The sequence below is a fragment of the Lynx canadensis genome, chromosome B4, assembly GCF_007474595.2.
Source record: "Lynx canadensis isolate LIC74 chromosome B4, mLynCan4.pri.v2, whole genome shotgun sequence".
In the NCBI taxonomy this organism is placed as follows: Eukaryota; Metazoa; Chordata; class Mammalia; order Carnivora; family Felidae; genus Lynx; species Lynx canadensis.
Window position 1 is genome coordinate 63,920,524 of NC_044309.1, and position 27,668 is coordinate 63,948,191.

The 27,668-nt window shown below is 38.2% G+C and overlaps 1 protein-coding gene and 1 pseudogene across 3 annotated transcripts in view; one reads left to right on the plus strand and one right to left on the minus strand.

Annotated features, from left to right (window-relative positions):
* The window catches only part of BICD1 (BICD cargo adaptor 1), a 260,628-nt gene that overhangs the window by 93,620 nt on the left and 139,340 nt on the right, over positions 1-27,668 (plus strand). For all 3 annotated transcript variants that reach the window (XM_030322126.1, XM_030322124.1, XM_030322125.1), the window contains exon 2: positions 17,853-18,065. In XM_030322126.1, the coding sequence (XP_030177986.1) occupies positions 17,853-18,065 (213 nt within the window). The remainder of the gene's footprint in view (positions 1-17,852; positions 18,066-27,668) is intronic.
* Positions 4,275-5,096, minus strand: LOC115518575 (annotated as a pseudogene).

A 27,668-nucleotide genomic window follows, 5' to 3' on the forward strand; every position in this document is an offset into this window, starting at 1 on the left:
CCACATACAGAGGAAAAGAAACAATATATCCAAGAAACATTTTTCTTTTCTTATTTGATTCGTAATAAAAGTCACTCAATGTAGTCTCATATCTCAGTCACAACTGAGTTTTAAGAAAATCTAGGCCACATTGATAAATCCATGTTAATACTGCTTTTTTATTTTTGCTAATAGCTGCAAAACCAGGAATATTTCCTCATTACTTTCTTCTTTAGGCTTTCCAAAAAGCCTACAGTATTTCTTCTCTGAGAAGAGAGTGTGAGATAATCTTTTTCCTGAATGAAACAAGGTTTTCCTTTTCTGACTCTGGAACTAGAATGATCTCCTGGGGGATCCCTCTTATCTAGGGCGATTGTGGTGGTCACTCTGCCTGAGCTGATTTCTGTTCACTTTCTTGAACTGAATCACCTCAATGGCTCTACAAGTTGTCCTTCAAAGCACTAGACTTGTTTTTATACAAAACTTGCATATAAATAAAACCACCAGTTTTCCTAAGTTTTAACGAGGCCTTAATATTCCAGCAATTTGGTACCTAAATGCACAGGTTCTGAATGAATGTTGGAAGGAAGGAAGGATGGCAGAAAGGGAAAAAGGGAAGGGAGGGAAAGTTAGCAAAAAGAAATTGTTTTTTTACTGAATATTGGTTTGATTTTTAGTTGGGAAAAGGAATGTAAAATTTATTATTTTTCTACTTGGAGACCCAGAATATAACTTACGATGACTTAAGAAGTTAAGTTCCTTTTATCTACATCTTAATAGACAAAGACACTCAATGGATAAAATCCAGAAAAAAATTTTACCTGTATTTTATACATATTTTGTTCAGAAAACAGAATCTATTTAAAGATTGGAGAGTTGTTTTTTTTTTTTTTTTCTGGTTGTAATACTCATAAAATGTGTGCATTTGAGTTTTGCTCCTGGACAGACATATTCTGCTAAGCAAGCAGTCTTAAAAGAGATTGATTGCTGAGCATGTATGTTTTTCCTTATGCTGATTCTTAAAGTGTCTGTAATTTGCTTGAGACTGTGGATAGCTATAGTAATAAGAGACTAGCTTTTAACCCAGGCAAAGGAGGCTGAAGTGAACCATCAGAAATAAGACTGACTATATACATCAACTAAGGGACAGTGGTTGCCTAACCCTTTTGACCCCAAGATTTCTTATGACATAAATCACCCTGCCAACAACAGAAAAAAAATACTTAGAACCCAGGGAAAGCTAAGGAAGAGGAAGCATGGGTGATCACCAGCCTGGCCAGATGGAGTCCTTTTGGTTGAGCCAAGTTCACCAGGGTAGAAGACCAGATCTTAGCTTGAGGCCCACACCCTGATGAGTAAAACATGTGTTAAAGACTTCAAGGGGCCCAGTGGGGAACAATGGGCAAGATTTGGAGGTCCTGAACTTCCCTAAGTTTTGGGGGTGGGAGAGGAAAGGTGTAACTTTTTTCTTTTTCTACTTTTTGGGTTTATCTATATTTTCCTCAGTAATTACATATATTACTTATATAAAGGTTTTATATATTCACTGGCTAAATTTCAAAATCAATATGGATTTGCTCCTTTCCTACAAAGTATGACATTTTCATTTAATAGATTGCCATCAGTACTCACATTCTGTTTGATACAGATAGTTCAAAGCTTAAATAACAATGAATAAGGTTTAGATGATACAAGTTACCCCTTCTTTCTCAGGGGAACTGCCCCTCACTTCAGTACCTTAACATCTGTGGCGCATTATGGGATAGTCTAGAGACAGGCACACTTCTGTCAATATGATTTATGATGGACTTGGCACTTGATATCAGCAGGAAAGGAGGGGCAATTCATTACATTGTGCTAGGGATATTGATTATTTATATAGAAAATAATTAAAATAGATCTGTACTTCATTCCACACACAAAAATCAATTTCATGTAGATTAAGGGACTTAAATGTAAAAGGCAAAACTTTTGAACTTTTGGAAGAAAATACAGAATAGCTTTATGACCTTGAAGAAGGGAAGGATCTTAAATGAGACACAAAAGTCCTGGCCAGAGAGCAAGGGATTAGTCACTGGACCTAAAACTAAGGACATTACTTCATCAAAAGACATCACTAAAAGATTGGAGCGGTGGGGAAAGCAACAAACCAGGAGAAAATATTTGCCATACTTATTAGTAACAAATAGTAAGGGAACAGGAACCTGTCCTTTAGAAAATGAGACCTTATGTTTTCGAAAGACACTGTAAAATGTGTGAAAAGACAAACCATAAATACTGGGGGAAGATATTTGCCATGCATATAACTGACAAATTAGTAAGGGCGGGGGCGGGGGGAAACACTCTGTTGAAAAATGAAAAAAAAAAGCCTTGAGTAGAAACCACACAGAAATGGGAAGGTGAATGGTTAATAAAAATATGAAAATGCATAACCTCATTTGTAATCATGGAAATGCAAATTAAACCACTAGGTGGTACTATTTTACCCTCCCCAAGGTGGTAAAAACTTTAAAGTCTTAAAGTAAACAGTAAGGATGTGGAGCATTAGGAACTCTCGGTCACTGCTGGTGGCAGTGTGAGTTGGTCCAGCATTGGAGTCCCCTGCAGCCCTGCTGGGGCGAGCAGAGCTGTGTGTGATCTGCAACCTGGCCATTCGGCTCCTGGTCCGCACCCCAGACCCATGGTCCTCAACCCTTCCTTACATTAAAATCTCAAAATGAGTGTGTCAGAAATACTTAGGCAAGGACTTACCCCAGACCTGTGGATACCAAACTGTGTGCCCAGGGTGCCCAGGGGCACTGCGGCAGCCCCACAGAGGACCAAGGGATATTCACATATATTTGTTTGAGGGCAACACGGTGATACTTGGCCTCTGTTGACACTGTGTGAGCTACTAGCTCCAGATAGTTCAGTTCACAGTTTCAATATCAGATTGGGCTACATTCTTCTTTTTTTTTTTTAGCACAATATTTTGCAAAGCTGGGTTTTCAGTGGTTGCTAATAAAAAGCAGATGCCATGCGAAAATCAATGTGTAACAGGAAATGAGGGTGACAGGGTCCAGTCTGATTCCAGGTTTGAGAAGTTGTGCAGTGCCCAGTGGATACACACATCTCATTAGTAAATAATTATGGTTATTTAAGAATGACATTAGAATATTATTTTTTCTTTAAATTTGCATACATTAGATTTTTTTTATGAATGACAACTTTATTTTTTTATTTTTTATTTTTTTACTTTCTGTAATTTATTTGTCTTTTATAATTTACATCCATGTTAGTTAGCACATGGTGCAACAATGATTTCAGGAGTAGATTCCATAAGCCCCTTACCCGTTTAGCCCATCCTCCCCTCCCACAACCCCTCCAGTAACCCTCTGTTTGTTTTCCATATTTAAGAGTCTCTTATGTTTTGTCCCCCTCCCTGTTTTTATATTATTTTTGCTTCCCTTCCCTTGTGTTCATCCGTTCTGTGTCTTAAAATCCTCCTATGAGTGAAGTCATATGACATTTGTCTTTCTCTGACTGACTGATTTTGCTTAGCATACTACCCTCTAGCTCCATCCACATAGTTGCGAATGGCAAGATTTCATTCCTTTTGATTGCCGAGTTATACTCCATTGTATATATATACCACGTGTTCTTTATCCATTCATCCATCAGTGGACATTTGGGCTCTTTCCATACTTTGGTTATTGTCAATAGTGCTGCTGTAAACACTGGGGTGCATGCGTCCCTTCGAAACAGCACACCTGTATCCCTTGGATAAATACCTAGCAGTGCAATTGCTGGGTCGTAGGGTAGTTCTATTTTCAGTTTTTTGAGGAACCTCCATACTGTTTTCCAGAGTGGCTGCACCAGCTTGCATTCCCACCAACAATGCAAAAGAGATCCTCTTTCTCCGCATCCTCACCAACATGTGTTGTTGCCTGCGTTGTTAATGTTAGCCATTCTGACAGGTGTCAGGTGGTATCTCATTGTGGTTTTGATTTGTATTTCCCTGATGATGAGTGATGTTGAGCACTTTTTCATGTGTCGCTTTGCCATCTGGATGTCTTCTTTGGAGAAGTATCTATTCAGTGTGACAACTTTATTTTTTACACTTAAAGGCTGATGAAAAACCATTACTAATCCTTTTAAAGAAAATGCAACATCTCGATCAGAAAGGATAACTGTATTTACTCATTAAATACCATTTACGTTTTTTACAACACAACTCGAAGACACCGAACATACATGTTTAATCTCAGTACAGTGGATTCAAGACCAAGTATAAGTGTTAAAGCATCAAGGCCAGATTACAAATTATCATAGTCGTCATTGTCATTGTCATCATCATCATCATCATCTTCTCATTTTCTTTTCAGCGCATTTGATGATTCATTAGCAGTACTTTGTGATGACACCATTTTAGTGGTAATAAGGATGTTTTTGGACCCAATTAATGATGGATTAACCAGAATGTTCTGAACTGTGGGTGTTGCAGAAATTGATGCTTTATCAGCTCGGGACTGTGCAGTGGGCAGCACAGGACTGTAAACCTTTGCTCTGTGAGGAACATTGGAGTCCCGAATTTAGTTGACACAGTGTGGGTTTGTGGGTTTGGCATGGCAAGTGTGGGTCTACTAGTCTACTACATCGTGGTCTGCTAGTAACTGAACCAATAATTAACTGTGGAACTGTTATTCTTCTCACAGAAGTAGATGCCTTTTTTTTTTTTTTTTTAATAAAGACTGAAGTCTATAGTTTGGAGCAGTGAACCAGTATCTCTCAGGTGGCAACCCGGGACCTGAATATGGCTTGGTTACTGGCAAAGGAGTTTGATTTCTTTGCATTGCAACGTCTAATAAAAAAATCTCTTGGGGGAGGGGAGGTAAAAGACTGATCAGCATTACATTGGGTTGCGAATCACACATCACTTGCATCAACAGTAGCTTTCTTAACGTGCCTTCAATAAATTTTTGCTTCATCTAGAATTGTGGTCACATATCGGAAGGCAAACTCCATCTGATTTATAACTCTTGGCTTATATTCTGTAATGCCCATATCTTCAGGATTTGTGCCATCATCTGTGCATCTTTCAGCGTGCTCTTGGGAGAAGCCATCTTGCCAGACTCCATGATCTCCATTGTGGCTAAATAACCCACTTTAATGTATTTCAGTCCTGATCTTGCAAGTTCTTTGCCTAGCGCGTTTTTTCCAACCCCTGGTGTACCACACTGGCTCCAGGAGCCTTGGCTCACATGGTGTACATACGTTAGTTTTTCAAACACCTACTACATTGTTAGGACATAAATACTTATTTAGGAAAGAGTTGTTCAGTAGTTCTTTTGTCCTGGGGTGCCATGAAAACATTATTGAGACACCAGGTGTGCCTTAAACCATGAATGCTTAGGAATCTCTATCCCAAATCAGTTAACTCAGAATATTTGGAGATGGAGTCTGTGTGTCTGTTTTCAAGAACTTTACAGGTGATTCTAATAGGCCACTAGGGCTGTACCATTATAGAGAAACTTTTGCACTTGTGATTTAGGATAATGCTATTCAAAGTATATCTGGGGACCAGCACTGTTTGCAAATTATTTCGTGCAGGTCTGTACCAAGATAAATATAGTTTATATTAATCACACTTTCAGTGAGGTACAGTTTTTATAATCCTTTTGTAATCCTCTTTTACTCTACGTTATGTTTGTTCTGGTTAAGTTTATTGAAATACAATTTTATGTCTCTTACATTTATTAATAAAAAATTGGTTAAGTGAATGCTGGTGAGGATGTGGAGCACTGTGAACCCCCATGCATTGCAGGTGCAAATGAAAAATGATGCAGCCACTTTGGAAGACAATTTGGGGGTTTCCTATAAAACTAAACATACTCTTGCTATATGATCTAGTGATCACGGTCCTTGACATCTATCCAAAGGAATATGGATATGAAAACATATCCACAAAAAGCCTGCACATGGATGTTTACAGCATCTTTGTTCATAGTTGCCAAAACTTAAAAAAAAAATTTTTTTAATATTTGTTTATTTTAGAGACAGAGAGACAGCACAAACAGGGGAGGGGCAGAGAGAGCCAGAGACAGAATCTGAAACAGGCTGCAGGCTCTGAGCTGTCAGCACAGAACCCGACATGGGGCTTGAACCCACAAACTGTGAGATCATGACCTGAGCTGAAGTCGGACGCTTAACCGACTGAGCCACCCAGGTGTCCCGATAGTTGCCAAAACTTGAAAGCAACAAAGATGTCCATCAGTAGATGAATGAATAAATAAAAGGTAGTCCCTCTAAACAACGGAATCTTATTCAGTGCTAAAAAGAAACGAGCTATCAAGCCATGAAAAGACATGGAGGAAACTTATATACATATTGCTAAATGAAAGAAGCCAATCTGAGAATGCTAAATACATACGTATGATTCCAACTATATGACATTGACAAAACCACAATGGAGATAGTGGAAAGATCAGTGGTTGCCAGGAGCTAGTGGGGATGAGTAGGCAGGACACAGAATTTTTAGGGCGGTGAAACTGTTTGGTATGATGAAGGTGGTTACATGTCATTATACATTTTTCTAAATCTATACAAAGTACACCAAGAGTGCATCCTAATGTAAAGTATGGACTTTGAATGATAATGATGTGTCAGTGTAGGTTCGTTGATTGTAACAAATGTGCCTCTCTGGTGGGGAAGGCTATGCCTGCGTAGGGACAAGGAATAATGGGAAATCTCCATAACCTTCCTCTCAATTTTGATGTGTACTTAAAAGTGCTCTTAAAAAAATAGTCTTAAAAAGAATTGAGGCCTGTATTTTGTATTTTTCTTCTCACATTTTTAGCAATTTATGTTTGTCCAGCTTTATTAAGGTATAATTGACTTGCAACAAACTGCACATATTTAAAGTGAACAGTTTGTTCAATTTTGACATATGCATGCATTTATTAAACCATTACCACAACCAAAATAATGAACATATCTATCAGTCCTTAAAATATATTCATGCCTCTTGATGATCTCTCCCTTTTGCCCCTCCACACCCCTTCCTCAACACCCCCTATCCCATCTCAGAGCAACCATTCATCTGCTTTCTGTCACTAATGATTCTTTTACATTCTCTAGAATGTCATGTAAATGGAATCTGACAGTATACACTCTTGTTTTGTCTGGGTTCTTGTACTCAGCATGATTATTTTGCATACGTTGCATGTATCAACGTTCATTCCTTTTCATTGCCGAGTAATGTTCCATTGTATGGCTCTACCATATTTGTTTATTCATTCACCTATCGGTGGACATTTGAGTTGTTTCTCATTTTGTATATTACAAATAAAGTTGCTATAGGGGTGCCTGGGTGGCTCTGTTGGTTGAGCATCCAACTTCAGCTCAGGTCATGATTTCACAACTCATGAGTTCGAGCCCTGCGTTGGGCTCTGTGCTGACAGCTTGGAGCCTGGAGCCTGCTTCAGATTCTGTGTCTCCCTCTCGCTCTGCCCCTAACCCACTCGCATTCTGTCTCCGTCTCTCTCAAAAATAAATATTGAAAAAAATTTTTTAAAAAAGTTGCTATAAATATTTATGTACAAATCTTTATGTGGACACATGCTTTCATTTATTTTGGGTAAATAAATACCTAGGAATGGAACAGTTAGGTCATATGGTCGGTGTATGCTTATAGTAATTTATTTTTATTGCATTTTACAAAAGCATTAGTCCACCAAAGATTGGAAATAAAACTGTTCCTTACCACACGTATTTTGAGAAGTATTAGCCGAGGAGATAGGCAGAAGAATATCCAGAGCTACATTGTTTATATCAAAAAACTAGAAGCAATCCAATTATCCATTGTCAGGAGAATAGATTATTAAAATGAGGTAATTGGGCGCCTAGGTGGCTCAGTCGGTTAAATGTCTGACTTCGGCTCTGGTCGTGATCTCGCGGTTCATGAGTTCAAGCCCCGCATGGGTCTCTGTGCTGACAGCTCAGAACCTGGAGCCCACTTTGGATTCTGTGTCTCCATTTCTCTCTGCTCCTCCCCTGCTCATGCTCTGTCTCTCTCTCCTTCAAAAATAAACATTCAAAAAAAATTTTAATGAGGTATATATTTATATATTTGTTATTCAGTAGAATATAGCAATGAAAAAAGATGAATTACAGCTATACCAATCAAAATTATATTGTAGGAATGTAAACGAGTTAAAAAAACAAATTACAAAAGAATGCATATGGAATGATTCCATTGTAGGACTTCAAAAACAAGCAATATTGAACAATATATTATTTACAAATACATACATATATGGTAAACTACAAAAAAGGAAATGGTAAATACAGAATAGTGTTTACTTGGGGGGCGTTGGGGTGCAATGAGGGAGATAGGGCAAATAGAAACTTTTGAGACTAACAAATCATGGTCTTTTTTTTTAAACTACAGAAATTAATTTTGATGTTATTTTTTGTGCTTATATTTTGTTATAAATTTTCTTTGTGTATGTTCAATATATAACAACAACATTTAGAAAAATCTCTGAACTGGGGTGCCTGAGTGGCTCAGTCGGTTGAGTGTCTGACTTCGGCTCAGGTTATGATCTCACACTTTGTCAGTTGGAGCGCCATGTCGGGCTCTGTGCTGACAGCTCAGAGCCTGGAGCCTGTTTTGGATTCTGTGCCTCCCTCTCTCTCTGCCCCTCTCCCACTCACGCTCTATCTCTCAAAAATGAATAAATGTTAAAAAGAAAAGAAAAGAAAAGTCTGAATAGTTTTAAAAGGCTGCCTGAATAGTTCTGGGGCACCTGGGTGGCTCAGTTGGTTAAGCGTCTGACTCTTGATTTCGGCTCAGGTCATAATCTCATGGTTCATGGGTTTGAGCCCCGCCTCAGGCTGTGTGCTGACAGTGCACAGCCTGCTTGGGATCCTGTCTCTCCTCTCTCTGCCCTGACCCTGCCCCACCCCCCAAATAAATAAATAAACTTAAAAAAAAATAAAAGGGGGTTTGTTTACCAAGACAGAAGGTGCCAATTATAAACCATCAAGAATACAAAAAAAAATCTAGGCTTTTTTTTTTTTTTTTAATTTTTTTTTTTCAACGTTTATTTATTTTTGGGACAGAGAGAGACAGAGCATGAACGGGGGAGGGGCAGAGAGAGAGGGAGACACAGAATCGGAAACAGGCTCCAGGCTCTGAGCCATCAGCCCAGAGCCTGACGCGGGGCTCGAACTCACGGACCGCGAGATCGTGACCTGGATGAAGTCGGACGCTTAACCGACTGCGCCACCCAGGCGCCCTCATCTAGGCTTTAAGTAAATATATATGTGAATGATAGGCTGTTAGGTATTACACTTGGAAATATCAGAGGCAATAACTCAAGTTATCATAGATATCTTGTTTTTCCAAGATGGATGGAATTTACAATGAGATAGGAGTTAGGTTAAAAGTCAGAAAAGATAGGGAAAGTTAAGGAAGAGTTGCAAGTTCTCACTGAAGGAAGATAAAGCTGAATTCTTTGCTAAAGTAAACTTTAGAGCCTAGGCCTTGAGACATTTCTGTTGTTTTTTTGCTTGTTTGTTTGTTTTTACATTTTGAATGGCTTAATAAGAAAAAGCGTACATCAGAACCCCCTTTCCGGTAAGAGGTTTAGGGTTTCAGAAATGCACAGGGAGCTGTGATCCACGGAGAGAAGAACAGCCCCCTGAGTCATGCACAAGTTCGCAGAGAACCTCACACCAGACCTGAGACTTCTAAAGGGGAGGTGAGAGGCAGGGGCAGACGGTGTTTAGTAAGCCTTTACTGTGTGCAAGGTATTTTGTATGGGTTTTATACCTCTTCTCTGATACCCTTACCTTTGAGGGCCAGTCTGTTTTTACTTTTAAGGTAGATGGTATTATTCTCATTTATGTACATGTGAGGACTGAGACATAGAAATTCAAAACCTTGCCAGACATTTCAGAAGAGGCTTATTTAAACCCAAATGTGTTTGATTCCAAAGCACGTTTTCTTCCTCCTGATAATAGCCAGTAATTTTTGAGCATTTACTGTATTTGTACCAAGAACTGTTCCAAGCGATACATAGATTTTCTCTTTTAAGCCTAACAATAACCCTATGAGATAAGAAAACTGAGGTTTAAGATATTAAGTAACTTGTCCAGTGCTCTACAGTTAGGAAGTGGCAGAGTTGCTCTAGCTCAGGAGCCCATGCCCTTGACCTCTTCTGCCTCTTATGAGTACATGTGCCCTTTCAAGGATCAGGCTTGATTCTCACTGTCAAGGATACCCTAGGACTCCTAGTAACTTTTGAGCCATGAGTCATGGAAACCGATTTTTCCCAGCTGGGTACTTTTGGGTTGTCTCACCTCCAGTGATCTCGTCCCTTGTTATTGGATCATACCCTCTAAGATACTTTCCTGCTGGAATAAGTCGTTTGGGAAATGTTTCTCAGTCACTTCTAACAAGTGTAGCTCATTTATTCCTGTGTGTGTTATGCACACACTTTATGAAATCTTTTGGACCCATTATTTCCCACGGAATGAGTGAATCCTTAGTAGAACTCTCAGTTCTCTTAAACTCTCAGACTATAATCTTTAACATGGGCTTTCTTTAAGGCTTAAATTTCAAAGAAATGGTAATTCAACATTATTTAAACCATTTGATGGGATTATGACTCCTATCCTTTCTACTCCAAAAGTATTTGAAGTAGATCAAAATAAAATAAGCCCATGCCATGGGGGTAAATACAACAAAAACTCAAAACAGTATAGAGAAAACAGGAGAGAGTTATGCCAGAAACTTAAGATATTTTAGTTAATTGCTCTAGAGCACTTAATGCTGAATTTCCTGGCCAGCTGAGGCAACAGAGAAGTATAATTGGTCAGATAGTTTTTATTATATGTTTACATGTTTTTTTTTTTTAATGTTTATTTATTTTGAGGGAGAGAGAGACAGAGTGTGAGCAGTGGAGGGTCAGAGAGAGAGGGAGACACAGAATCCAAAGCAGGCTCCAGGCTCCGAGCTGTGAGCACAGAGCCTGATGCAGGGCTCAAACTCACAAACCACGAGACCATGACCTGAGCTGAAGTCGGATGCTTAACTGACTGAGCCACCCAGGTGCCCCTATATGTTAAAGAAGATAAAGTTGTTCATTGGAGAGGATGGGTTACAATGATAGGTTAGTTGCCAACCGTTTTTTCCTACATATTAAATCATGGCTCAATATTTCCTGATGCACCCAGATCTTAAAGTGCTACATGTAGTAGAGATTTTGAAGGACTGCCATTGATAGTCCTTTAAAGAGGTGCCATGGCACTGCAGTAATTCTTGTTTAGTAACACCGAAATTTAGGCTTGCTGCTGAGGGGAAAGGCCAGATTCTGGCTCACTCTCCCTCCTTTGTTCAGGTTCTGCTCAAAGGTCACCCCCTTCCCTGATGGTGCTGTTTAAATGGGTGGGCACCTGCCTTACTCTCTATCCCTGTTCTGTCCAACATGGGAGCCACTAGCCAAATGTGACAATTAAAATTAATGAAATTACATAAAATGAAAAAATTCAATTCTTTGGTCACTCTGGCCACAATTTCAGAGCCCATCAGTCACATGTGGTTAGTGGTTAGTGGACAACATAGATACATCTTTGCAGAAAGTTCTATTAGGCAGTGCTATTCTGTGCTTTTATGCTTGCTTTCATTTTCTTTCTAGAACTTTTCCAACATTATGCCACATACTTACTGATTTATTTATGTTCCACTGGAATGTATGCTCCCACTAGCAGAGATCTTTTTTCTAGAACATTGCAGATCTTCAGTGCTTAAAGCAGTGCCTATTACAGTTCTCTGTAAGTACTTGTTGAGCACTTAGATCAATGAAATGAATGAATAGATTTTAATATTTGAAATAAACAAAGATTTTGTCTGATGTCCTTGGATGATTTAGTATATTGTTTTGCCACAATTTTTAAGATGAAAGAATGAAAATTCTGTAACCGAGGACACATATTTTCAAGATAATGTAACATTATTAAATACACTAGCCAAACTTTTATTTCTTTTATCATTCATATTAAGAAGGATAATAAGTATGAAAACTCCACTTAACAGCTAGTGTATTGTCCTGAACATGAAGGTAAAAAATATCAGTTGTCTTTAGGTTAAGAAGTCATGTGAGTAGGATGAGAAAGGAAAAAACTATTTTGTAGCTAACTGGACTTCCATTGGTATGTAATTGAAAGCAACTGTGATTCCATTATAATGGAATATATGAAGATAATATTCTACAATTAAATCCTAATACATTCCAAAATTGTATAGAAATATCAATTTACCTGACTTAATTTCAAATGAAAATTACCCATGAAATGATTGCAGTACATAAAAGTATTTGCTGTCTGAAAGATAACTAGAGGCATGACTACCCTGGGTTTGCCTATATACATAGACATCGAAGCTAGTTTTGTGATTTCTGCCAAGGATACAGCTTCAATGGCCTTGAAGAAGATTGTCTTCTCTTGGGTCCAGCTTTGTCGGGATATACTTGGAGTAGTGATGGAGGAGGAAGCTACCTGGCAGAGCCAGACAGGTCTGATGAATGCACTTTGACAGTTAACCAAATGATAGATGTCAGCTGGTATCCCATCCTATTCTAGTTACTGACAGTTAGGAATTAGGTAAAGTAGGAGTGTTTTCTCCTTTTTTCTTCCTTTCTAAATTGCAGGTATTTTCTGAGTAGAGTTAGCACTCAGTGCATTTGCAAATGTAGATCATGGGGCTTCTGTAGCCTATGCAGCACTGCTATTATTTTTCTATTTCAAGTGAGAAACACCATGGTTAATGTCCTTGGATAACCTTGCATACTTTCACTGGTTTTTAAATCAGGTCCAATGAAGGGCCAAGTTCTTCATTAAAATAATGACTAACTTTGGAAGCCCATATGTTCAGTTAAGGTTCTGAGCTGCAGTAAATGTAAAGAGTCATCAAAATGTTTATATTTGCAATTTCAGTTCTTGATTCTTTTTTGAAATCTGTTCTATGTATATATTTGAAAAATTTTATCTCCTTTGGTGTTGGACCCAGAGTATAATTTTTAAAACTTTATGTCAGGGGTGGAGAGGCACAGTCACTTGCTGTTAAGACTTTAGGGTTTGTTTCAGCTACCAAGAGAGCATTGCTTACGTACTGAGAATAATATGACCCCCATTTTTGAATGCCTAATAAGTCTATTGATTTTACTCAGGAAGAGTAAAGAATATGTCCTCTGGCAGTTTTCTCTTATGAAGAAGTGGAAAAATAGGTTGTAAAAAAGAAGGTAGCTGAGGTGCTTGACACAGTTAATGCTAATTGTAAATTTTACTAATGCCTAACTATGTAGTCAGGGTTCCTTTGCTAGGGGGAAGGTAGGTGAAGACTTCACCAGGTCACCATGGGGAAGTGTGCTGTCAGACCTCTCCCCTCCAAAGGCTTTCTAATGGGTAATGAATTCAGAATTGCCCTCACAGAATTTGACCACTACTGATGGAAAAGCAAAGTAAACATCACCTCTGAAGATAATTTTTCATCTGCTCATGAGTCTATATGTTTATTACTACATCTAGAAATTTGGCTACTCAAATAAGACTTTATTTCTGTTTGGAGACTTAACAAGCCAAACACCAAAATGAATGTTCCACTCTGTGCAGATGAACGTCCATCTGTCCATACTGGAATGTTTCCTTCTCAGTTGATGTTTAGGAACCATCTTTTGATTTTGATCTATGTAGAAATTCTAAAGAAGATAGTTTACTGAGACATAGTTTTGCAGGTTATTATTTTTTAAATTTCTGTTCTATGAGTATAATTTGAAGAAGAGTCTTTGAAATAATGAAATCATACTGTCTCCTCCTAAGTTTTAATGATTTCCCTTGTAATGGATCAACACACACCTTTTCTGCCTTCAGGTTTGTAATGATGTCAAACAATTTTCCAGATTAACTCCAGCCTGTATGAAGTCCAGCAGCATAATTTTATGACATTTTAAATTTCAGAACAAAATTGCATTACATACATAATAAAGCCTCAGTACTATTTTTTTTAATTAAAGCATAGTTGACATACAGTGTTACGTTAGTTTCAGGTGTACAACATAGTCAGTAACTTTATATATTATGCTGTGGTTATCACAAGTGTAGCTACCATCTGTCACCGTAGAATGCTATTACAGTACCATTGACTGTATTCCCCATGCTGTACCTTTCATCCCGGTGACTTACTCATTCCATAACTGGAAGACTTTGTCTCCCACTCCCCTTCACCCATTTTGTCCATACCCCCACTCCCCTCCCTCTGGCAACCATCAGTATGTTCTCCGTATTTATGGGTCTGTTTCTGCTTTTTGTTTGTTTTGTTTTGTTTTTGAGATGCCACATATAAGGAAATCATATGGTATTTGTCTTTCTCTATCTGACTCATTTCACGTAACATAATGTCTTCTAAGTCCATCCATGTTGTCACAAATCGCAAAATCTCATTCTTTTTTATGACTGAGTAATATTCCAGTGTGTGTATATGTGTGTGCGTGTGTGTGTGTGTGTGTGTGTGTGTGTGTGTATACCACATCTTTCTTATCCATTCATCTATTGATGGATACTTGGGTTGCTTTTGTATCTTGGCTATTGTAAATAATAATGCAATAAATATAAGGGTGAATATATTTTTTTGAATTAGTGTTTTTGTGTTCTTTGGGTAAATACCCAAAGTACTTCTAATTAAATATAGTATTCCATTGGTGTTGAAGTACATGTATTCTTTTTTTAAAAAATTTTTTAATGTTTATTTATTTTTGAGAGAGAGAAAGGGCACACAAGAGGGGGAGGAGCAGAGAGAGAGGGAGACACAAAATCCAAGGTGGGTTCCAGTCTCTGAGCTGTATGCACAAAGTCCAACGCGGGGCTCAAACTCACAAAATGCAAGATCATGACCTGAGCTGAAGTTGGATGCATAACTGATTGAGCTACCCAGGGACCCCTCAAGTACATTTATTCTTCATAATTCTTTATGCCACTATTTTATCAGATCTACCAAATTCTTTAGGGTAGAAACTATACCTATTTATGTAACTTTTCATTTTGAAATAACTCCAGAGATAGAAAAAACTCCAAAAATACTACACTGAATTCCCCCATCGTACAAAACCATAGGAAAATTATGGAAACCAGAAACTTGCTTTGATACAATATTATTAACCGATATAAAGAATTTATTTCATTTTTGCCAGTTGCCCTACTCATGTCTTTTTTCGGGTCTAGGATCCAATCCAAACTCCCACATAGCATTTTATTGTCATGTTTTCTTAGTCTCACCTAGTCTAGAGGTGTCTTTACTTATTTTTATGGAACTTAATACTTTTCAAGAGTCCTGGCCAATACTTTTGTGGAATGTCCTCCAGTTATGGTTTGTTTGATGCATTCTGATGATAAGAATTGGCTTATATGTTTTTGGCAAGAATACCACAGAAGAGATGCCGTCCCCTCTTATTGTGTTATATTAGAGAGTACATGATGTCAGTATGTTTCATTGCTGCTGATCTAACTTTTGGTCACATAAGGTGATCAGGATTCTCCACTGCAAGTTTCCCATTTTTCCAACTGGAATTTATAAGTATCATGGGAGAAGATACTTTAAGGCTATGCAAATATCCTGTTTCTCATCATACTTTTGGCCTATGAATTTTATATTCCATTGATCATTTTTGCCTGCAACAATGATTACTTGGTGTTTGCCAAATGATGATATATTTTATCTCCACCATTCCTACTACACCTAAAAATTAGAGTTCTACTATAAGGAAGAGCAATTCCTTCTTCCCTCATTTATTCAGTTATTTTATTAATGTGGACTCATGACTGTATTATTCTATGGATTATAATTCATTACTGTAATTATTTATTTTATTGACCAAATTATCCCAGATTTGGCCATTGGGAGCCCCTTCTGGTAGGCTCTTGTGTCCTTTGACAGATCCCTATCATTTTTTGAAAGCATTTTGTTACTTACTCTTTGGCACCACAAGATGTATGAAATTCATTTTGCTCTAGTTCAAGAATGGGTTATTTCTCCAAAGAGCCCTAGTTCTTTTATTTACTTATTTATTTTAATGTTTATTCATTTTTGAGAGAGTGTGAGCAGGGGAGGGGCAGAGAGAGGGAGGTACAGAGGATCCAGAGTAGGCTCTGAGCTGTCAGCACAGAGCCTGATGCGGGGCTCAAACTCGTGAACTGTGATGTCATGACCTGAGCCGAAGTTGGATGCTCACTTGAGCCACCCAAGTGCCCCGAGCCCTAAATCTTTTCTTTTTTTAAAAAAATTTTAAACGTTTATTTTTGAGAGAGTGAGCGGGGAAGGGGCAGAGAGAGAGGGAGACACAGAATCTGAAGCAGGCTCCAGGCTCTGAGCTGTCAGCACAGAGCCTGATGTGGGGTTTGAACTCATGGACCATGAGATCATGACCTGAGCCGAAGTAGGACACTTAACTGACTGAGCCACCCAGGTGCCCCCCGAGCCCTAATTCTTCTAATTGGAGATTGATATTTAGAAACAAAATTTGGGTGCAGGTATGTTCTTGGCTGCTGAGATGTCCTTGCTACTGCGCCTCTCAGAGGGCAGAGTTAGGAAATATGTGCGTGTGTATGCACATGCATAAATGTCTCTCTCCATCTGTTCATCTGTGAATATTTATCTACCTATTAAAGACTGTAAGTTCACCCTGATGCTTCTAATTACAACACAGTACCACCAGTTTCCTTCCAGAAGTCTCCCTTTCCTTATTTGTAACTTTCTCCAACAGTGAGAAACCTGGCTTCCATTATCAATAATACAGTTATTTATTTGCTCAACCCTAGTGTATGTATAAAGAAGTTTTTAGAGTTGTGATCCCATAATCCCTGTGAGAATTTACTAGCTTGACTATAGTAGTTGGGTACAGTTCTTTTTGTCTTTAGCTTTACAGTATACAGCAAATACACTGATTTCCAAAATTAGCTCTCCACTCCTCTCAGTATGGTTAAGTTGTTCATTTGTAGTACAGCTAGGAACATTGGTTACTTTTTGTGTTCCACATGGGGTCACTGGTTTTAGTTACTATTTGGAAGGTGTGTGAAACATTACTAGAGTTGTGAGAATCAGGGCTAGATGAAAAGGTGTGCTCAGGAAAGTGAGTATCCCTCATCCCTTATATCACTTTTCCTTCCTGCTGCTCCCACTCGCCCTCTGTGGCTTACCAGTATCATTAGTTTCTGGTTTATTCTGTATTTCTTTTTTATTCTGTATATGTAGATACATATCTTCTTACACAGTGATTACAGTTCTTTTGTATGTGTGTGTGTGTGTGTGTGTGTGTGTGTGTGTGTGTGTTTAGTAGTGTGCAATTTGAATGCTGTTTGGGGATTTCCTCTCTTCAGGGTGCTGTTCCTAATTGGTATATTCTTACCACTAATGTATTCGAAAGCTAATGAAACTATTATTTTCTTCCTTGAAAAATAATTTTGGGATTGTTTTCTAGAATGAGAGTGAGAACGTGAATTTTGTTGGCCTCGTTAGCACTGAACTGTCTGTTCCTTAATAGGCTTGGTTTAAGAAAATTGTAACATAAAACAAGCAGTGTTTTTCAGGTTTTCTTTAAGTCATTATATATATTTTTAGCAAGACATTTAAAAATTTTCTTTCCCCTTACTAATTGAGTGAATTATTTCAAGTATCAGTGAGAGCAGTTAGACTGTTACATAAAATGTATTGTTTTGCTCCCAGAAGTCTTGTAGAGTAGCTTTTCTAAAAATACTAAAAACCAAACATTTCCCGGAGTTTGTTTAAATAGTGCTGTGGTGCATTTCATCGGGCACTCTTTTTCTTTTCACATACTCTGCAGGCATTTGGGCAGTCCTTCTCCATCCACCGGAAGGTTGCTGAGGATGGAGAGACCCGGGAGGAAACACTTCTGCAAGAGTCTGCATCGAAGGAAGCTTACTATCTGGGGAAGATCTTGGAGATGCAGAACGAACTGAAACAGAGCCGGGCTGTGGTCACTAACGTTCAGGCAGAAAATGAGAGGCTCACGGCTGTCGTGCAGGATCTGAAGGAGGTAAACAGCCAACTCCCTGTGAGAGATTTGTGGGAGAGAGAAATAAGATAAAATTCTTTTTAGGAGAGAGGAATAAAACACACAAAGCACATAATACTGATGCTAGTGATTTTTCTTGTTTAGTGAAATGACAGCCTGTTCTGAGATGAGCTTTTTTGTCTTCTTGTTTGTTAAGAATTGGAAGTCCATTTATCGAGTAGTTGGGAATTGGCCTTGCTTTTCTGCAAAGGTTTTTAAAAAATATTGTGACCTTAGCACTTCCTCTCCCCTTTACCTGTTTTAATACAAGGTGGAGAAAAAGCTGGCTGTGATGCTCTGTGTCAGCACTAATTCAAAATGACAGTCGTGTTGGCTCGGGACTCTTCTCACTGGGGAGTGAGACCCCAGGGGAGTGTCTGTGGGGTCGTAGAGTCTGACAATGCAGAGCCATAAACTATTTTTTTGGCTGTAGAGAAGGCAGCAGATTACAGCTGGTATGAATTAGGTCCTGGAGCCTTCCTCAGTTGCTGGGCCTTCTGGACTCACTCTCTTCAGCTTTTCCATGGCAGCATCACGTGCCAGATCATTTTCAGAGTGGCAGAGTCATTCTTTAGTGGAGGGGGGATATTGGGAACAGCTTAATCTACCACACCCTTTTAAGAGCATTTTTGGAAACTTCATATTAAGTCATTCACTCCATTTTTGGATGTGAATGCTATAGAGGAGGTACAGATGTCCTCGAATTCTTATACCAGTGCAGAAGAGAATGATGAACCAAGTGGGCTTTTCAGTTGAGTGTTTTAGTAATGTAAAAGGGTAGAATGAAAGAATTGTTAAATATTGTAAAATACAAGAGAAATAATACACTGATGTTTTTCTCCTGAAATTAGTGACATTACAAATAGGGTTTTGTAAATAGAGATGTAAATTGTCCTAAATTTGTTGGCATTTAATAAATAATTTGCATTTCCACATGTCCATGTTACAGTGAACTAAATGCATATTACAGTAAGGTTTCTGCTTTACCTAGCTCATTCTCTTTGGACATGCCCAAGAATAGTAATATGATTTCTAGAGACCAAGAAAGAGCCGACCCAAGTGGAAATTAGTGCTGGGTACTGAGAAGAACATGAGACAGTTTTCAAGATACCCTGCCTCCTTTTCCTCCAATGCAAGTGAAGGTTAAAAACAAAGCTCCTCTCTAGTTCTTTATTTGATGCATCTATCAGTGTTGGGTTTGGGCCATCACTTGCTTACCCTTTATGGTAGCAGACCCTGCTCCTCCTAAGGAGTTGCCATTCACCCTTTCAGCCCCAGGCTTCCCTGTGAGACAGGTGTCCACTACAGAAGTGGACCCAAGATCACGTAGTGCTACAGGCTACCATCCTGGATCAAGTGAGTCCCTGGACATCCACCAGGGGCTTACGTGGAGCAGAAGGTTCACGTGGCAAGTTGGCAGATGCAGTGTGACACAGGCAACACGGGACCATGGGCACACACAGGCAGTTGGTTTGTGGAGAATTCCCATGGCCAGTGAGTCAAGCGGTCTCAATTGCTAATTAGATGGATCCTCTGAAAGCCACACACCCTCACTGTGCACAGCAGCTAGAGCTGAGGAACAAGCAGTGAGGGTTGGGGAAGGGCAGAAAATCCACAGATGTTTCTCTGTGGAGGCATTGCAGTGGTGATTGACCAAGCATTCTCACTACAAGCTGCGCTTGAGTGGAGTTTCCAGGGAGTAGATTTACGATCACCAGTGGGAGTCGGTACTGAAGAGTGAAGGTATAAGTTATGAATGAATTGAGGGAGCAAAGAAAAAAATTTTGAGGAGCCATTCATTCAGATCAGTTTTCAAATTTTAGTGAGCATCAGAGTCACCTAGAAAACACATCAAAACATGACCCCTAGCCCCACCCTCAGGAGTTCTGATTCTGGAGGTCTTGGTGGAACGCAATTAATTTGCACTTCTTACAGTTTCACAGCAGGTGATGCTGTGGCTGCTGCCCTGGAGACCATGCATTAAGAACCACTAATTTAAACTTTTTGGCTGGCCCCAAATTAGGGAAAGGAGTATCATAATCATACGGCTCACAATTTGGGGAATTGCTGAATGAATCACTGGGTTATAATCCTCTATTTCTATACAATAGTTGATTTGCAGCAAGAGAATAACTTGCTATATCCAAATTTATGTATTTTTTAATCTAAAATATACATAAGGCAATCTAGCCTATGAGTGTATTCATTCAGGTTTATTAGTTAATGAAAAGAAAAAAAACCCCAGTTGTCAATTTCCTGTTCTTCTAAGTGTGCCAACAAGATATTTGTTGGTGTTCTTTCTGATGGGCTGGAAGCTACTGGTATTACTATATTTGGAGGCCTGCAGGTTTTCATCCAGGCCTCATGTTTTCAAGTACCTAGTAAAATTATTAGCATTTAGAGCTGAGTACATTTGTAAAAGAAGAAAAGGAATAAATTCTACTTTTTGGTATATTGATATAAACTTTTTTATTGAGATATAATTGACATACAACATGTTAGTTTCAGGTATACAGCATAATGATTGATATTTATACAATGATTGATACAGGGTAATGATTTGATGTTTATATTGTGAAATGATCACCACAATAGGTCTAGTTAATGTCCATCACCTTACATAGTTAAAAAAAATTTTTTTTCATGTGATGAAAAAATTTGTTAAGATTTGTTCTCTTAGCAAATATATAATACGGTATTATTAATTATAGTCACCATACTGTACATTATATCCCCATGACATTTATTTTCTAACTGGGAGTTTGTATTGACATAGACTTTTGATGTCTGGTGTTAAATTGAAACCCCAGATTTGTTTTTATTGTACGCTCAATTTTATTTTTTTATTTTTGTACTCTGAGCGTGGAATGATGCATAATGATTGGAAGAGAGATCATAAAACAAAAAATCATAACCTGATGGGCCATGGGAAATACAGAAGGATAACCAACACAAGATGTAGTAAATCATCAGCTTGACAGATGCTATGTGAATTTAATTGATGGAATCACATTTATTTACTGGCAGTAAACTATTTACTCATTTATTTACTCATCTCTTATTTCAGTAGGATTGTTGGTACTGGCCAAGATGTGTGTTTCTGTAAATGTTGCATGTGTATTATAGAAGCTTGACACATGTTTGTATACATGTGTAATTCCACGGTCAAATTCTCTTCCATATATGGTAGATATAGGATAATATAGTAGAAAAAAAATAGAACATTTTCTGAACTAGGTATTAGAAAATAAATATTCTAGTCTCAGCTCTGCTAAAAGTTTTACAATTATATTCATGGTATTTGTAGAAGCTTATTTTATCATATAGTAAATACAGTACATATTAAACATAAACTGTTATCATTAAAAATTTTCTGCATCCTCCATAAAAACATTGTTGAAAATATCCCTTATTATGTTGATCTATATTCTTAGGTCAAAGAAACATCAGATAAATACCTCTTTGAATTTATTACCTTGAAAATTCTTTCTGTTGAGATATGAATCAGGCAGTAGGAATTACAGTATGCTTTTTTTTCTGCTTTGGTTGTTAAGAAGCTCCAGGACTATGTTTAACTGTAAAAACTCAGATTTTTCATATAATTCTTCCCATTTTTATCATCCTGATTGTATGTGTGTCTTTAATGGTAAACTGCTTTAACAAATTTTTTGAAGTATAGAGAGCATAAAGAAAAAATATCACCCCAACTAAAGAACCAAATTAGGGGTTAATCCTACAGGGCCAGTAAAAAAACCCTTGGGTTGCCTTGATCAGCATCATTTTGGTGAGAGCTTAAAGAGAACAGGTTACTATAGTGCCTAAGCAGATATTTAGTAAACAAATTTGATTTTCATTTTTCTCTCTCCAACCTATAGGTGTAACATGTAGACAATAGCCTGAATAGGTTTATTTGAACAATATTTATTGAACACTTACTTTGTATTAAAGTAAAATCCACATTGATAAAATCATAAAACAGGATAATGAAACTTCTAATAATACTGAATACTCTCAGTTGTTAGTAAGGTAAGTCAGAATTTACTGCAATATTTTACGAAGCATACAATGCACTTTTACCGGTATTCCTAACCAGAATTGGTGTATATGTGAAAAAGAGATGTTATGGGAGATAGAACCCTTCAGGTAGAATGCAGAAGATTGGAGTTATAAAATGGATTATTGACCTTAATAGAGATTAAACCTATACTTTAAAATGCAAATAACTTAACATTGACTGCCAGATAATATGCCAGGCACTCTTCTAAATTCTTTACATGGATTAACTTGCTGAATCCTTATAACACCCTGTTGAGGTAGATTCTATTATACAATTTCATTTTCTGACAGGGCACATAAATCACAGAGATGTCACATAACTTGTCCAAAGCATGTGAGCAGTAAGTGACAAGCCAGGATTGGAACTCAGAAAGTCGCTCTCATCTAGACTGTGTCTGTCGTGTCACTATACTGCCAAGAGCACAAGTTTCCCGCCTCTCAGTCTTGCCTCACGCTAATGAAATTTCTAGCAAAATATATGAAGCTTTAGTACATTATCTAAATTTGTAACTTACTGGAATATTATTATTAGTTTTGTGATGTGGCCATTTTTTTAAATAATTTTTTTTTGTTAACGTTTATTTATTATTGAGAGACACAGAGCATGAGCAGGGGAGGGGCAGAGAGAGGGAAAGACACAGAATCTGAAGTAGGCTCCAGGCTCTGAGCTGTCAGCACAGAGCCTGACGCCAGGCTCGAACTCACAAACTGTGAGATCATGACCTGAGCTGAAGTTGGTCCCCTAACCAACTGAGCCACCCAGGCGCCCCTTGGGATGTGGCCATTTTATTTTTTTTCTTTTCTTTTTTATTTTTTAATTTACATGCAAATTAGTTAGCATAAGTGCAAAAATGATTTCAGGAGTAGATTCCAGTACTTCATCCCCTATGTATAACACCCAGCGCTCATCCCAACAAGTGTCCTCCTTAATGCCCCTTACCCATTTAGCCCATCCTCCCCACCCACAACCCCTCTAGCAACCCTCAAGTTTGTTCTCTGTATTTAAGAGTCTCATGTTTTGTTTCCCTCCTTGTTTTTATATCATTTTTGCTTCCTTTCCCTTATGTTCATCTGTTTTGTATCTTAAAGTCCTCACATGAATGAAGTCATATGATCTTTGTTTTTCTCTAATTTCGCTTAGCATAATACCCTCTAGTTCTATCCACATCATTGCAAATGGCAAGATTTCATTCATTTTGATTGCTGAGTAATACTCCATTGTGTGTGTGTGTGTGTGTGTGTGTGTGTGTGTGTGTGTGTATCATCTTCTTTATCCATTCATCTGTCAATGAACATTTTGTGCGCTTTCCATACTTTGGCTATTGTCAATAATGCTACTATAAGCACTGGGCTGTATGTGCCTCTTTGAAACAGAACACCTGAATCCCTTGGATAAATACCTAGTAGTGCAATTGCTGGGTCTTAGGGTAGTTCTATTTTTAGTTTTTTGAGGAACCTCCATACTGTTATCCAGAGTGGCTGCACCAGTTTGCATTCCCCCCAGTAGTGCAAAAGAGATCCTCTTTCTCCACATCCTATCCAACATCTGTTGTTGCTTGCATTGTTAATTTTAGCCATTCTGACTGCTGTGAGGATGGTATCTCACTGTGTGATGTTGAGTGATGTGGAGCATTTTTTCATGTGTCAGTTGGCCATCTGGATGTCTTTTTTTGGAGAAGTGTCTATTCATGTCTTCTGCCCAAGTCTTTACTGGATTATTTGTTTTTTGGGTGTTGAGTTGGATAAGTTCTTTATAGATTTTGGATACTAACCCTTTATCTGATATGTCATTTGCAAACATCTTCTCCCATTCCATCGGTTGCCTTTTAGTTTTGATGATCGTTTCCTTTGCTGTGTAGAATCTTTTTATCTTGATGAGGTCCCAATAGTTCATTTTTGCTTTTGTTTCTCTTGCCTCTGGAGGCATGTTGAGTAAAAAGTTGCTGTGGCCAAGGTCAAAGAGATTTTTGCCTGTTTTCACCTGTAGGATTTTGATGGCTTCCTGTCTTACATTTAGGTTTTTCATCCATTTTGAGTTTATTTTTGTGTATGGTGAAGAAAGTGGTCCAGGTTCATTTTTCTGCATGTGGCTGTCCAGTTTTCCCAGCACCATTTGCTGAAGAGACTGTCTTTATTCCATTGGATATTCTTTCCTGCTTCATCAAAGATTATTTGGCCATACGTTTGTGGGTCCATTTTTGGGTTCTCTGTTCTGTTCCATTGATCTGAATGTCTGTTTTTGTGCCAGTACCATACTGTCTTGATGATTACAGCTTTGTAATACATCTTAGTCTGGAATTGTGATGCCTCCAGCTTTGGTTTTCTTTTTCAGGATTGCTTTGGCTATTTGGGGTCTTTTCTGGTTCTATACAAATTTTAGGATTGTTTGTTCTAGCTCTGTGAAGAATGCTGGTGTTGTTTTGAGAGGGATTGCATTGAATACATAGATTGCTTTGGGTGGTATTGACATTTTAAAAACACTTGTTTTTCCAATCCAGGAGCATGGGATATTTTTCCATTTTTTTGTGTGTCTTCTTCAATGTCTTTCATAAGCTTTCTGTAGTTTTCAGTGTATAGAGTTTTCACCTCTTTGGTTAGGTTTATTCCTAGGGATTTTTTTGGTTTTTAGTGTGCCATTTTATATTTTAAAAGCTGCTTAATCCATATGATTTTTATTACATTTGAAACTCTTACTATTTTCCCTCATTGTTATACACCAAATTTCATGATATACCAGTGGCTTAATTTCCAGGAACCTATGATGCCAACATTTTAGGAATACATCTAATCTACCATTAAGAATCCATATCTACAAACTTTTAGGGCAGGAAGGCTTTTAGTGATTATTTGGTAAAGACCATTCCTAGTTCAACAATTCTTTTTCCAGTATCTCTACATGGTCAATGTAGCCTTTATTCAGACATTTCCAGCACTATGGAGAAGATAAACTGTGAGTCCTTACAAGGAGGGGGCTTTCTTTTGTCTGTCATTTATCTTTGAATCTCCAGCACCCAGCACAGTGTCTTGCCAAAAGCAGACATTAAAAAATGTTTGTTGACATGAACTGAAAGAACATGCTTTGGAAGTTACACATTCCTAAGTTTGAATTTGAGGTGGGGCACTTACCAACTATGTGGTGTTGAAAAATTGCTTTTGTTCTCTAAGCTTCGCTTCCTTTTTTTTGTTTTGTTTTGTGATTCTTTTTTTTTTTATATATATATGAAATTTATTGACAAATTGGTTTCCATACAACACCCAGTGCTCATCCCAAAAGGTGCCCTCCTCAATACCCATCACCCACCCTCCCCTCCCTCCCACCCCCCATCAACCCTCAGTTTGTTCTCAGTTTTTAACAGTCTCTTATGCTTTGGCTCTCTCCCACTCTAACCTCTTTTTTTTTTTTTTTCCTTCCTCTCCCCCATGGGTTCCTGTTAAGTTTCTCAGGATCCACATAAGAGTGAAAACATATGGTATCTGTCTTTCTCTGTATGGCTTATTTCACTTAGCATCACACTCTCCAGTTCCATCCACGTTGCTACAAAAGGCCATATTTCATTTTTTCTCATTGCCACGTAGTATTCCATTGTGTATATAAACCACAATTTCTTTATCCATTCATCAGTTGATGGACATTTAGGCTCTTTCCATAATTTGGCTATTGTTGAGAGTGCTGCTATGAACATTGGGGTACAAGTGCCCCTATGCATCAGTACTCCTGTATCCCTTGGATAAATTCCTAGCAGTGCTATTGCTGGGTCATACGGTAGGTCTATTTTTAATTTTTTGAGGAAACTCCACACTGCTTTCCAGAGCGGCTGCACCAATTTGCATTCCCACCAACAGTGCAAGAGGGTTCCCGTTTCTCCACATCCTCTCCAGCATCTATAGTCTCCTGATTTGTTCATTTTGGCCACTCTGACTGGCGTGAGGTGATACCTGAGTGTGGTTTTGATTTGTATTTCCCTGATAAGGAGCGATGCTGAACATCTTTTCATGTGCCTGTTGGCCATCCGGATGTCTTCTTTAGAGAAGTGTCTATTCATGTTTTCTGCCCATTTCTTCACTGGGTTATTTGTTTTTCGGGTGTGGAGTTTGGTGAGCTCTTTATAGATTTTAGATACTAGCCCTTTGTCCGATATGTCATTTGCAAATATCTTTTCCCATTCCGTTGGTTGCCTTTTAGTTTTGTTGGTTGTTTCCTTTGCTGTGCAGAAGCTTTTTATCTTCATAAGGTCCCAGCAATTCACTTTTGCTTTTAATTCCCTTGCCTTTGGGGATGTGTCGAGTAAGAGATTGCTACGGCTGAGGTCAGAGAGGTCTTTTCCTGCTTTCTCCTCTAAGGTTTTGATGGTTTCCTGTCTCACATTTAGGTCCTTTATCCATTTTGAGTTTATTTTTGTAAATGGTGTGAGAAAGTGGTCTAGTTTCAACCTTCTGCATGTTGCTGTCCAGTTCTCCCAGCACCATTTGTTAAAGAGGCTGTCTTTTTTCCATTGGATGTTCTTTCCTGCTTTGTCAAAGATGAGTTGGCCATACGTTTGTGGGTCTAGTTCTGGGGTTTCTATTCTATTCCATTGGTCTGTGTGTCTGTTTTTGTGCCAATACCATGCTGTCTTGATGATGACAGCTTTGTAGTAGAGGCTAAAGTCTGGGATTGTGATGCCTCCTGCTTTGGTCTTCTTCTTCAAAATTCCTTTGGCTATTCGGGGCCTTTTGTGGTTCCATATGAATTTTAGGATTGCTTGTTCTAGTTTTGAGAAGAATGCTGGTGCAATTTTGATTGGGATTGCATTGAATGTGTAGATAGCTTTGGGTAGTATTGACATTTTGACAATATTTATTCTTCCAATCCATGAGCAGGGAATGTCTTTCCATTTCTTTATATCTTCTTCAATTACCTTCATAAGCTTTCTATAGTTTTCAGCATACAGATCCTTTACATCTTTGGTTAGATTTATTCCTAGGTATTTTATGCTTCTTGGTGCAATTGTGAATGGGATCAGTTTCTTTATTTGTCTTTCTGTTGCTTCATTGTTAGTGTATAAGAATGCAACTGATTTCTGTACGTTGATTTTGTATCCTGCAACTTTGCTGAATTCATGTATCAGTTCTAGCAGACTTTTGGTGGAGTCTATCGGATTTTCCATGTATAATATCATGTCATCTGCAAAAAGCGAAAGCTTGACTTCATCTTTGCCAATTTTGATGCCTTTGATTTCCTTTTGTTGTCTGATTGCTGATGCTAGAACTTCCAGCACTATGTTAAACAACAGCGGTGAGAGTGGGCATCCCTGTCGTGTTCCTGATCTCAGGGAAAAAGCTCTCAGTTTTTCCCCGTTGAGGATGATGTTAGCTGTGGGCTTTTCATAAATGGCTTTTATGATCTTTAAGTATGTTCCTTCTATCCCGTAAGCTTCGCTTCCTTAATCCCAATGTGGAGGTGATAATACTAACATAGAGGTCCTGTGCGAAATGCCCAGAGTTGCTAAATTATTATTTTCTCCCTGTCTTACAACTTCTTTACAAGGC